This window comes from Ranitomeya imitator, chromosome 8 (assembly GCF_032444005.1).
Source record: "Ranitomeya imitator isolate aRanImi1 chromosome 8, aRanImi1.pri, whole genome shotgun sequence".
Classification (NCBI taxonomy): domain Eukaryota; kingdom Metazoa; phylum Chordata; class Amphibia; order Anura; family Dendrobatidae; genus Ranitomeya; species Ranitomeya imitator.
Window position 1 is genome coordinate 121,599,751 of NC_091289.1, and position 13,686 is coordinate 121,613,436.

General features: G+C 44.5%; 1 protein-coding gene across 6 annotated transcripts in view; it reads right to left on the minus strand.

The window, feature by feature from the left end:
• CLCC1 (chloride channel CLIC like 1) overlaps positions 1-13,686 on the minus strand; it is a 95,280-nt gene that overhangs the window by 78,767 nt on the left and 2,827 nt on the right. For all 6 annotated transcript variants that reach the window (XR_011315067.1, XR_011315069.1, XR_011315068.1 and 3 more), the window contains exons 2-3: positions 11,401-11,538; positions 9,528-9,632 (exon numbers count right to left, since the gene is read on the minus strand). Coding sequence is in view for 3 of the 6 variants with exons in the window: in XM_069737324.1 (XP_069593425.1) it covers positions 9,528-9,632; positions 11,401-11,529 (234 nt within the window). In the remaining 3 variants the exon portion in view is untranslated. The remainder of the gene's footprint in view (positions 1-9,527; positions 9,633-11,400; positions 11,539-13,686) is intronic.

The window sequence follows — 13,686 nt, forward strand, 5'->3', positions numbered from 1 at the left end:
AGGGACCGTCCACCTCCTTGTACCATCCGCTTTAACAGTGGTGGTGCAGTGGGGGCTACTCGGACGCCAAAAAGGGGGCCACTGTACATCCAAGGGGTTAAATTCCCTAGGATGGGATAGGGCTAAATGTCCAGCATTAGGTCTTGCTGCGGAAGAGGATAAGTGGAGGCGACACTCTATGTGCTCGTCTGTTAGGGGTGTGGAGAGATCGGTGCCCGAGAAGGGAACCGCTGCCCAAAAATTCAACCCAGGCTTGGCATCCCACGTCACAGGAGAGGATACGGAGTGACGACACTCTCCGTGCACGCCTGTTGATGATTTGGGGAGATCGGAACCTTGAAAGAATCCGTCACCCCTTTCCACTTGGAAAAAAGTAAAAATTGGTAAAAATGCAAAATAATTAAGATCTTTCGGTCTGAAGACCAGACCCGTGTGCCTCCAAGGACACTAAGCAAGAACTGGTTCTCTGGGAGCCAGCAAGAGGGTGTATACTGCAGAGGAGGAGCTAACTTTTTTGTGTTAACTTAGTGTCAGCCTCCTAGTGACAAGCAGCATACACCCATGTTCTGTGACCCCCAATGAGGTGAAGGAGAAAAATGTATTACCAAAACAGGTTTACAGGGTCAATGCGTTTCGGGATAGCGCAGGACATCTTCATCAGGACAGAAACCTGGTCTGCCCTGATGAAAAGGTCCTGCGTGACCTCGAAACGCGTTGACCCTGTAAACCTGTTTTATTAATACATTTTTATCTGTTGGAAACCATTGTGAATTCAGCAGCAGCGCATGAGTGACATCTTCCTCCCAATCGTTTCACACTGGCTGGTCCTTCTAATGACTAGTGATAATTCTGCAGCTTTGACGTAAAACAGTCATCAATGCAGAAAATCCTAATACAACAAGATGCTAAAACGATTATATCTAATTCATGCCAGTTACATGTTGCTCTGTAGCAACTATATAAGGTGAGTAGATCCTTTTCCTAGCCACCTTTTTGTTGCCACTTTAGACCCTATTGCGCTTTCTTTCCCAGTTTCGTTGTTTACACGATTATCTTGTTTTTCCCACTGAGAGCATTCATTTGTGTCAGTGACACCTCAAATGAGAGAAGCCAACATTCAGTATTCCATGGCTTCGGCTGCTTTCACACATCAGGTTTTTGCTTTCAGGCACAATCCAGAGAATTTTGAAAAAAAGGATCTGGCAAAACTTGCCGCCAGCTCCGTTTTTTAGCGCCGGATGGCCTCACATTTCAACCGTTTTTGCCGGATCCATCGAAAATTTGTTTTCCACCAGCCGGAGAAAACGGACATAGGAACGTTTTTGGTGTCCGTTGAAAAACGCACAGCAATGGATCCGGCGACAAACGGATGAAACGTGAGGTCTAATGATGGAGTCCGGCGACAGATTCTTTTTTTTTTTTTTTTAAATCATGCATTTTCCATTGTGGTCTCTCTTTCTCTAGAATCGAAAATAGCCGGCACATCCACAAACTCAGATCCAGCGAAAAAACGGATCCGTCGCATCAGTTTTTCACAATTTGCGATGGATCCGTTTTTTAAAAAATTTGCCAGATTGAGCCTGAGAGCGAAAAACTGATGTGTGAAAGTAGCCTTCACCACCTTCGCTGAGAGTGGTTGATAGTGACCGAAATAATTTCTTTGCAAATCCTATGGATGATTGGCTTGCAAAGCGACCAGGTTCAAGTCGTCAATGACGCGGTAATGAACTAAATATTATACAAAATATACTCTGTACATGGTTGGGTTATTAATACATTGACCTACGCTTAGAGGCATGATCTGCCATAATGGTAAAAGTTACATGACAAACTGTTATCCAAGACGATGTGTTATATTCCTCTGTTACAAAATCTTGAATGACACATTCATCTCTGAATCACTTCTAACTCTGACTACTACTGGGCAGAACTGCAGTCAGAATTATACCCATGTTCTACCTTTAATATGTCATGTAACCTCATGCCATAAATGTCTGTTGTGATGAATCATACATACTCACAGAACTGTTCCTTGTTATGTTTTAGCTATAATTCACATGTTCTAGTGTTGCGTTGAGATTGGCTACACCAAAATTAGGAAGTGTTCTTACTGTTACTAGGTTTCCATTTGTTATAATGGTTTTAGTTGTGCATTGTAAATGTATGCATGATGCCCTCAGCTCGGGCTCTCTCTCTGGAATACTAGGTTCACCACCATAATCAGAAACAGGACCCTACAACTCAGCAATATGGCTGCTATGCGTTTATTAACTGGAATGTCAGTGGTATGGGAAATCTTAACAAGAGAATTGCTCTACTTTTGCAAAAAAGGAAACACTCCCCACATATTGTATGTGTTCAAGAGACGCATTTGGTCCCAGGCACTAACATGTAATTAGTGTTCAATATATTTTTAATAAACAGTTCAAAACAATTTTTATTATATCATGGAATATTACACGATTAACATTTGAAGAAAATAAGCAACCAAACAAGTAGCCAAATAAACAAATAAACATGAAGTCTGCCTCTTTTTTTGTCTATACAAATGTTATGTCAGTATCTATATAATGAATCATCCATAGTCATGTTGTAGTACACAACTTTGTTCAAGTATCCCAAGGGAGGAGGGGGGAAAAAGAATAAACTCAATAAAAAAAGCTCTAATTGAGAAGAGAAAAAGAAAAACAAAAGTATTAGAGAAAAAGAAAGAATAGGGTAATGAAAGAAGTAGGATGCCAAGAACCCAACACCCCTACAACTCTTATCTGCTAGGAAACCTGAGAAGGCGTACCTGGTGTTAACCATGACTGAAAATGTTGTGACTCTTTAAATTGAATCCACGGATGCCATACTGCAAACCATTCAACACCCAACCTGTCATCAAACGCTCTGATCTCTTCCATTCGCTGCAGAACATCTATCGCCTCCACCCAGTCTATCCGTTTTGGTAGAACTGAAGATTTCCATAATTTAGGTATAATTTGACGCATTACTGTCATAAAGAATGGCAATAGATCTTTTTTGATTTTGGATATTGAGCCTGGGAAAATCGATAACAACGCCTCCACCTGAACTTTAGTAATATGATTATACGGTGAGAATATTTAATTCCATAAAGATCTAATCCCTTGGCAATTCCACCACATATGTAACATTGTCCCAGTTGTACTATTACATCTCCAGCACATATCTGATACTGTCGGATAGATCCTGTGTAGTTTGCCGGGCGTTCTTCTATGCCATTGTGTCAATATTTTATAATTCAGCTCCTGGACTCTGCAAGACACCGACAACCTATGTGTAAGAGCCCACATTTTAGCTGTGATTTCTCTGGTCAGTTCTCTCTGCCACTGGATTGTACACCTGAGAGGCTTGTCCCCTGCCCCCCCGACACTATTAAACCATATATCAAGGATATAGTGTGTGCTGGTCCTTTTGGCAAAAAACATAGCTGTTCAAAAGAGGTAAACACGTGGAATAGCCCCCCTCCCAGAGCCAGGGATCTAATATAACTCTGGAAATACTGTAGCCAATACCCTGGAGCTCTTACCCTGTCTCCCAGGATGTCCTCTATGGATTTGATACCTGTCTGACTAATCACATCTTTAATACGCTGTATAGATCCCTGCATAGTATGAGATATCAAAGAAACTGCTCCCTGTGCCATAGTAGGGAGCTGGGGATTATCAATCAAGGGGGTCAACGGACCAGGTATGATCGCCAATAAGAAACGCTTTGTAAAACGTCTCCAAGCAAGTGCTATAGTACACAATGTAGGAAAAATAGTCATCTTCCCCAAGCTAATGTTATATGGCAGCTAGAATACCCCTTGGCATAAGTTCTGGGACAATTTGTGTTCAATATCTACCCACAGTTAAGATACCTAATTATGGAAAAGATCTAGAGTGCAATTTCCAATACTTGGCGCATGATATGCTTGTAAGTCAGGGAGACCTGCTCCTCCATTATTTTTATGTCTAATTAATTGGGCATGACTAATGCGTGAGCTGCCATTGTGCCAGACAAATTTTCTCATTAATTTTCTATATCCCACGGAATGGTCTGGAAGAAGTACAATATTTTAGGCAAAATATCCATTTTGAGAGCATTTATTCTTCCAAACCATGAGAGCGGGAGGCTGCGCCAAGCATCAATCTCCTTTTCCAAGGAGCGTATGAGAGGGGGGAAATTAAGGTCAAATATTTTTGGAGGATGTGCAGGTATGTTGATACCTAGATATTTAATGGAATGTTGTCTCCAACGAAAAGAAAAAACGGATTTAAGATGATCTACCTCATGATTAGATGAGGCCATATTAAGTAATACTATTTCTGGAGGTTCACCTTAAATTTGCTCAACTTACTGAACCTATCAAACTCTTAATATACCGTAGATGGGAGACTAATTCTAGGAGAGGAAACATATAATAAGAGATTATCCACTAACATGTAATTAAATAAGCCGCTGGGTCCAGTGGGGAAAGCACTCGACGCATGCCTCGTACTCCAGGGATGTATCAATACTGCCACACAAAGTCATAAGATGGGAGGCAGCTCAGACAGCAGTAGGGATTAAGTGTTCTCCACCAAATGCTGGATGGGAAAGCTGATGCGGCAACTATCCAGCGTTCAGCGAGTATCATGCTTGTCTTGTTGAGCCTTTCACATTCTGGGCAGGAGAGTTGATACAGCAGCTGCCACCATTGGGCAAGTATGGTGCACACCTACTACTGTAATTTATAGGACTCATGCAAAATAACTGCCAGGAGTCGGGAGGCAGCACAGGCAAAAATAAAAGGTGCTGCACATCACCTTTAACCCCTTCATGACCCAGCCTATTTTGACCTTAAAGACCTTGCCGTTTTTTGCAATTCTGACCAGTGTCCCTTTATGAGGTAATAACTCAGGAACGCTTCAACGGATCCTAGCGGTTCTGAGACTGTTTTTTCGTGACATATTTGGCTTCATGTTAGTGGTAAATTTAGGTCAATAAATTCTGCGTTTATTTGTGATAAAAACGGAAATTTGGCGAAAATTTTGAAAATTTCGCAATTTTCACATTTTGAATTTTTATTCTGTTAAACCAGAGAGATATGTGACACAAAATAGTTAATAAATAACATTTCCCACATGTTTACTTTACATCAGCACAATTTTGGAAACAAAATTTTTTTTTGTTAGGAAGTTATAAGGGTTAAAATTTGACCAGCGATTTCTCATTTTTACAACGAAATTTACAAAACCATTTTTTTTAGGGACCACCTCACATTTGAAGTCAGTTTGAGGGGTCTATATGGCTGAAAATACCCAAAAGTGACACCATTCTAAAAACTGCACCCCTCAAGGTACTCAAAACCACATTCAAGAAGTTTATTAACCCTTCAGGTGCTTCACAGCAGCAGAAGCAACATGGAAGGAAAAAATGAACATTTAACTTTTTAGTCACAAAAATTATCTTTTAGCAACAATTTTTTTATTTTCCCAATGGTAAACGGAGAAACTGAACCACGAAAATTGTTGTCCAATTTGTCCCGAGTACGCTGATACCTCATATGTGGGGGTAAACCACTGTTTGGGCGCACGGCAGGGCTTGGAAGGGAAGGAGCGCCATTTGACTTTTTGAATCAAAAATTGGCTCCACTCTTTAGCGGACACCATGTCACGTTTGGGGAGCCCCCGTGTGCCTAAAAATTGGAGCTCCCCCACAAGTGACCCCATTTTGGAAACACGACGCCCCAAGGAACTTATCTAGATGCATAGTGAGCACTTTGAACCCCCAGGTGCTTCACAAATTGATCCGTAAAAATGAAAAAGTACTTTTTTTTCACAAAAAAATTCTTTTAGCCTCAATTTTTTCATTTTCACATGGGCAACAGGATAAAATGGATCCTAAAATGTGTTGGGCAATTTCTCCTGAATACACCAATACCTCATATGTGGGGGTAAACCACTGTTTGGGCACATGGTAAGGCTCGGAAGGGAAGGAGCGCCATTTGACTTTTTGAATGAAAAATTATTTCCATCGTTAGCGGACACCATGTCGCGTTTGGAGAGCTCCTGTGTGCCTAAACATTGGCGCTCCCCCACAAGTGACCCCATTTTGGAAACTAGACCCCCCAAGGAACTTATTTAGATGCCTAGTGAGCACTTTAAACCCTCAGGTGCTTCACAGAAGTTTATAACGCAGAGCCATGAAAATAAAAAATAATTTTTCTTTCCTCAAAAATGATTTTTTAGCCTTGAATTTCCTATTTTGCCAAGGATAATAGGAGAAATTGGACCCCAAATATTGTTGTCCAGTTTGTCCTGAGTACGCTGATACCCCATATGTGGGGGTAAACCACTGTTTGGGCGCACGGCAGGGCTCGGAAGGGATGGCACGCCATTTGGCTTTTTAAATGGAAAATTAGCTCCAATCATTAGCGGACACCATGTCACGTTTGGAGAGCCCCTGTGTGCCTAAACATTGGAGATCCCCCAGAAATGACACCATTTTGGAAACTAGACCCCCAAAGGAACTAATCTAGATGTGTGGTGAGGACTTTGAACCCCCAAGTGCTTCACAGAAGTTTATAACGCAGAGCCATGAAAATAAAAAAAAAAATTATTTTCTCAAAAATAATTATTTAGCCCAGAATTTTTTAATTTTCCCAAGGGTAACAGGAGAAATTTGACCCCAATATTTGTTTTCCAGTTTCTCCTGAGTACGGTGATACCCCATATGTGGGGGTAAACTACTGTTTGGGCACATGCCGGGGCTTGGAATTGAAGTAGTGACGTTTTGAAATGCAGACTTTGATGGAATGCTCTGCGGGCGTCACGTTGCGTTTGCAGAGCCCCTGATGTGGCTAAACAGTAGAAACCCCCCACAAGTGACCCCATTTTGGAAACTAGACCCCGAAAGGAACTTATCTAGATGTGTGGTGAGCACTTTGAACCCCCAAGTGCTTCATAGAAGTTTATAATGCAGAGCCATGAAAATAATAAATACGTTTTCTTTCCTCAAAAATAATTATTTAGCCCAGAATTTTTTATTTTCCCAAGGGTTACAGGAGAAATTGGACCCCAAAAGTTGTTGTCCAGTTTCTCCTGAGTACGCTGATACCCCATGAGTGGGGGTAACCCACTGTTTGGGCACACGTCGGGGCTCAGAAGGGAAGTAGTGACTTTTGAAATGCAGACTTTGATGGAATGGTCTGCGGGTGTCACGTTGCGTTTGCAGAGCCCCTGGTGTGCCTAAACAGTAGAAACCCCCCACAAGTGACCCCATTTTAGAAACTAGACCCCCAAGGAACTTATCTAGATATGTGGTGAGCACTTTGAACCCCCAAGTGCTTCACAGACGTTTACAACGCAGAGCCGTGAAAATAAAAAATCATTTTTCTTTCCTCAAAAATTATGTTTTAGCAAGCATTTTTTTAGATTCACAAGGGTAACAGGAGAAATTGGACCCCAGTAATTGTTGCGCAGTTTGTCCTGAGTATGCTGGTACCCCATATGTGGGGGTAAACCACTGTTTGGGCACACGTCAGGGCTCGGAAGTGAGGGAGCACCATTTAACTTTTTGAATACGAGATTGGCTGGAATCAATGGTGGCGCCATGTTGCGTTTGGAGACCCCTGATGTGCCTAAACAGTGGTAACCCCTCAATTCTAACTCCAACACTAACCCCAACACACCCCTAACCCTAATCCCAACTGTAGCCATAACCCTAATCACAACCCTAACCACAACCCTAATTCCAACCCTAACCCTAAGGCTATGTGCCCACGTTGCGGATTCGTGTGAGATATTTCCGCACCATTTTTGAAAAATCCGCGGGTAAAAGGCACTGCGTTTTACCTGCGGATTTTCCGCGGATTTCCAGTGTTTTTTGTGCGGATTTCACCTGCGGATTCCTATTGAGGAACAGGTGTAAAACGCTGCGGAATTCGCACAAAGAATTGACATGCTGCGGAAAATACAACGCAGCGTTTCCGCGCGGTATTTTCCGCACCATGGGCACAGCGGATTTGGTTTTTCATATGTTTACATGGTACTGTAAACCTGATGGAACACTGCTGCGAATCCGCAGCGGCCAATCCGCAGCCAAATCCGCACAGTGTGCACATATTCTAATTCTAAAGGTATGTGCACACGCTGCGGAAAACGCTGCGGATCCGCAGCAGTTTCCCATGAGTTTACAGTTCAATGTAAACCTACGGGAAACAAAAATCGCTGTACACATGCTGCGGAAAAACTGCACGGAAACGCAGCGGTTTACATTCCGCAGCATGTCACTTCTTTGTGCGGATTCCGCAGCGGTTTTACAACTGCTCCAATAGAAAATCGCAGTTGTAAAACCGCAGTGAAATGCGCAGAAAAAAACGCGGTAAATCCGTCATAAATCCGCAGCGGTTTAGCACTGCGGATTTATCAAATCCGCAGCGGAAAAATCCGCAGAGGACCAGAATACGTGTGCACATACCGAAACCCTAACCCTAACCCTAGCCCTAACCCTAGCCCTAGCCCTAACCCTAGCCCTACCCCTAACCCTACCCCTACCCCTAACCCTAACCCTACCCCTAACCCAACATTAGTGGAAAAAAAAATGTCTTTATTTTTTTATTGTCCCTACCTATGGGGGTGACAAAGGGGGGGGTCATTTATTATTTTTTTTATTTTGATCACTGAGATATAATCTATCTCAGTGATCAAAATGCACTTTGGAACGAATCTGGAATCATTTTGGAAGATGGCGGCGCCCAGGGAGAAGACGGACGGGACCCCGGCTGGATCGGTAAGTATGATGGGGTGGGGGGGGACCACGGGGGGGGTAATCGGAGCACGGGGGGGGGGGGGAATCGGAGCGCGGGAGGGGTGGAACGGAGCACGGGGGGCGTGGAACGGAGCACGGGGGGGGGGCTGGAATGGAGCACGGGGGGAGCGGACAAGAGCACGGGGGGGAGCGGAGCACTGGACGGAGGGGAGCCTGAGCAGTGTACCGGCCAGATCGGGGGGCTGGGGGGGCGATCGGTGGGGTGGGGGCACATTAGTATTTCCAGCCATGGCCGATGATATTTCAGCATCGGCCATGGCTGGATTGTAATATTTCACCAGTTATAATAGGTGAAATATTACAAATCGCTCTGATTGGCAGTTTCACTTTCAACAGCCAATCAGAGCGATCGTAGCCACGAGGGGGTGAAGCCACCCCCCCTGGGCTAAACTACCACTCCCCCTGTCCCTGCAGATCGGGTGAAATGGGAGTTAACCCTTTCACCGGATCTGCAGGGACGCGATCTTTCCATGACGCCACATAGGCGTCATGGGTCGGATTGGCACCGACTTTCATGACGCCTACGTGGCGTCATGGGTCGGGAAGGGGTTAAACAAGAAACTGCTTGGATTCATAAAATGTTTAAGTATTTTCTATCTTCGCTAATATATGGCTATGGTAGAACAATCGGAATTATTAGTGATCATGCACTTTACATACCTGAAACATGTACATGGCTTTTTTTCAAATATTGGGACAATTCTTACCACTGGTTTTGCGCTTTTTGTGTCTGTCACCTCTGCATTATTGTTACCCAGGCACGAGTCCTCTCCTTTCTCACAAACTGCTTTTGTTTTTACCTCCGTGCTGGGCTAAGAAAAGGAATAAATACAATTTTAGCGTTACTTATAGTTGAAAATGAGAGTTATCACCTATCCCACTCATCAGAGTTGTGTCAGTGGTGTAAAATCATGACAGCCACAAGTGGAAGTAGGCAGAACGTACGTCCTGATAATACGGCGAGTAACAGGACTGACCGGCTCAGAATGGTGTAAGAAGAGATATCCGGGATTAGAAGAACATGAACATGTTTCTTACAAAAACAAAACAAATGTTAAGGTAAATGCAGGCACAACCCAGGGACAAATGTGGCAGCTTTATGAGAAAGCAGACATGTCTGTGATCTGCTGCAAGAGAAAACGTGTAAAGCTTCATCCAGCAACATGCGTTGGCCAGGTTTCAGCAGCTGGGCCAATGGTGATCAGCGCTCAGCACAGCCCTGCTTAGGCCGGTTTCACACGTCAGTGGCTCCGGTACGTGAGGTGACAGTTTCCTCACGTACCGGAGACACTGACTCACGTAGACACATTAAAATCAATGTGTCTCTGCACATGTCAGCGTGTTTTCACGGACCGTGTGTCCGTTTGAAAAACACGGAGACAAGTCAGTGTTCGTGGGAGCGCACGTATTACACGGACCCATTAAAGTCAATGGGTCCGTGTAAAACACGTACCGCACACGGATGCTGTCCGTGTGCAGTCCGTGTGCCGTGCAAGAGACAGCGCTACGGTAAGCGTTGTCCCCCCAGCGTGGTGCTGAAGCCGCCCTTCATTTCTTCTCTCCTCCAGCGTACGCTGGAGAGAAGATATGAAAAATCTTTTTTTTTTTTTTGGTGTTTAAAAAAAAGATCCCTGTCCTCAACCCCCTCCCACCCCCTGTGCGCCCCCCGCTGTTAATAAAATACTTACCCGGCTCCCTCGCTGCTTCTTCTCCTCGCCGCGGCTTCTCCTGTATGAGCGGTCATGTGGTGCCGCCCATTAAAGTGATGAATATTCATCACTGTAATGGGCGGCACCACGTGAACGCTGCTGGAGAGAATGAAGGGCGGCTTCAGCACCAGATGCAGGGGACAGCGCTTAACTGTAGCGCTGTCTCCTGCACGGTGCGTGTGGTACCCAGTCGGCACACAAATGCCGCACGTGTGCCACACTGATGTGCCACGTGAACACACGGACACGGATAATTCCGGTACCGGAATTATCTGGACGTGTGAGACTGGCCTTAAAGAGTTAACACATTTAAAGAAAACTTTTGAAAATGAATAGGTGATAAGACTTTTCATTGTCCACATTACAGAATACATTTTTCGTTTAATTAAAGGTGTTGTCCACTAACTAGATTGCCCCTTTTATATAATGAAATACCAAAAAGATATACGCACTCCCCATATAGGTGCCGTTCCAGCGATGTCGGCAGCGGGTCATTCTTATGCCATGTGAGCCCTGCAGCCAATCACTATCTACTTCTGTTTGTCCAAGGTTCAGATAAAAGGAAGTCAGTTCCCAGAAGCCTTATAGTAGCCAAAGGCTGGCTGCAGGGCTCACATGGCATAAGAATGGCCCGGGAGACTTATATATTATAAGGAGGGCTACTTTATTGAAACAGAGGTCACCCTGGTAGTGGGCAATCCCTTTAATTACACAATTGACTGACAGACAGCAGCCATGTGCTTTCTTAGAGAAGACCATTTACTATGGAAACACGGGGACAATGACCTGAGGTCAACCAAAACTCTGTTTCCACTTCCTTCTATCTCCAACATTTCACAAGCACATTATTAAGAATGTATGAATTGTGCACCTTGGGGTTAATCATTTTGCCAGTAGCTGCATCATAATTAAACATGTCAGTGGGATCGGTCCAGTCTTCATTGTCATAGTGGCCACTGCAAAGTGCCACACACAGCGACACAAGCAAGAATCGATACATTTTACAGACCTGCAAATAAAAAAATATATGTTAAATGAAAGAGTAGAAAAAACAAATCCGTTCTCACTGTAGAAACATAACATACTGCTGCTCCCTATAATGTCTGAAGGGGGCGCTCTCCCATACCCCCAGCACAGGCAGGGGAGGGGAGCAGCGGCACTAGCTTCAGAGCGGCGCTTGCTAGTGCGGGTTTTCTATCTAGATAACCAGCAGCTCGGAGGTGGCCGATAACCTAGGCAACAGTTAACTTCAAAATTAAAAAATCCCTCCAATCTTGAAAACCAAGAGGATTTTTAATAAAAATAAAATAAAATTACAAAGTTGCCTGCTTTTACAGACTAATGGAAATTTTAAACATTAACCCCTTCCTGACCTTCAAGGTATCCCATATGACATGAAAGGGAAGGTCTTCCTGACCTTGGACGTACCACCATTTTAATTTAACCCATTTTTTTCCCTCCCCAAAATTTGGGGTGCATCTTATGGTCCAGTAAGTCTTTTAGTCCGTAAAAGATGGGCATAAAACTTAAAAGTTTGAAAATTGCTAAATTTCTGCCACATTTCAAATATTTTTAGAAATAAACACAAGTCATATTGAACACATTTTACCACTATGATGAGAAAACCGTCTCAGAATCAGTGGGATCCATTGAAGCGTTCCAGAGTTATAACCTCAAAGGGACAGTGGTCAGAATTGTAAAAATTGTCCCGGTCATGAATGTGAAAACAGGCTTGGGGGTGAAGGGGTTAATGAACATAAGAAAACCCCTTTAATCTGTCTGTATCCACCCAACCTGGCTGATGAATCATCGGCACACATTTAACACACACCAATTTTTCCCCAACTCTAACAAAATGGGCGGACACCACAGCTCGTCTACCTCATTACCAGGCACTGTATACTTGGGCGCTATCTGGGCCCTTCTGCTATCAACTTTTATTACACTCCTCAACACTGAAAGTACACCACTGAGGCTACGTTCACACTAGCGTTATGCTAGTTTGCGTTGGGCGACGCAGCGGCGACGCATGCGTCATGCGCCCCTATATTTAACATGGGGAACGCATGCGTTTTTGTTGTTGCGTTGTGCGACGCATGCGTCTTTTTTGCCGCAAGCGTCGGACCAAGAAAACGCAACAAGTTGCATTTTTCTTGCGTCCAAATTTTGGCAAAAAACGCATGCGTCGCAAAACGCAGCGTTTTTGCGTGCGTTTTTGCGTGCGTTGCGTCGCCGACGCAGCAGCGCACAACGCTAATGTTGAACGTAGCCTAAGAAGGTGGACATCTAGGATTTATAGACATGCTCATGATATGCAAATTGTCAAAAATAATAGAATCCAAATTTTCCAAACATCTCGATTTGTTCAGCGTGTAAAATGGTAAGTCTGCAATCAGTCTGTGTGATGCCCCCTGCGAACTGTGTGATGTAGGGATCTGCTGGTTTCTGAGCCAGGAACGCCGGTGATGTATGTGTTAGGCCAGAGTCACACTTGCTTGCCTCAGGATCGGAGTGTGCGACTGCATGTAATTCTATGCAGCTGAACGCTTCTGCCCGAACCGCCGGCGGCAGTGCCGGGTATTGATGCGCGAGTTTCTAGCATTGCACACGCAAGTGTGACCCCGGCCTTATACATACTCCAAGATAAAAGCCGTATAGTGGGCGCTGCCTCACAACATACAAGACTATTGAGCCTAGGCCATACCCACTGGACGGCCGTGTCCTCACTCCATAAAAGACTATTGAGCCTAGGCCATACCCACTGGACAGCCGTGCCCTCACTCCATACAAGACTATTGAGCCTAGGCCATACCCACTAGAGGGCCGTGCCCTCACTCCATACAAGACTATTGAGCCAAGGCCATACCCACTGGAGAGCCGTGCCCTCACTCCATACAAGACTATTGAGCCTGGGCCATACCCACGGCCATGCCCTCACTCCATACAAGACTATTGAGCCAAGGCCATACCCACTGGATGGCCATGCCCTCACTCTATATAAGACTACTGAGCCAAGGTCATACCCACTGGAGGGCCGTGCCCTCACTCCATACAAGACTATTGAGCCTAGGCCATACCCACTGGACGGCCGTGCCCTCACTCAATACAAGACTATTGAGCCAAGGCCATACCCACTGGACGGCCGTGCCCTAACTCC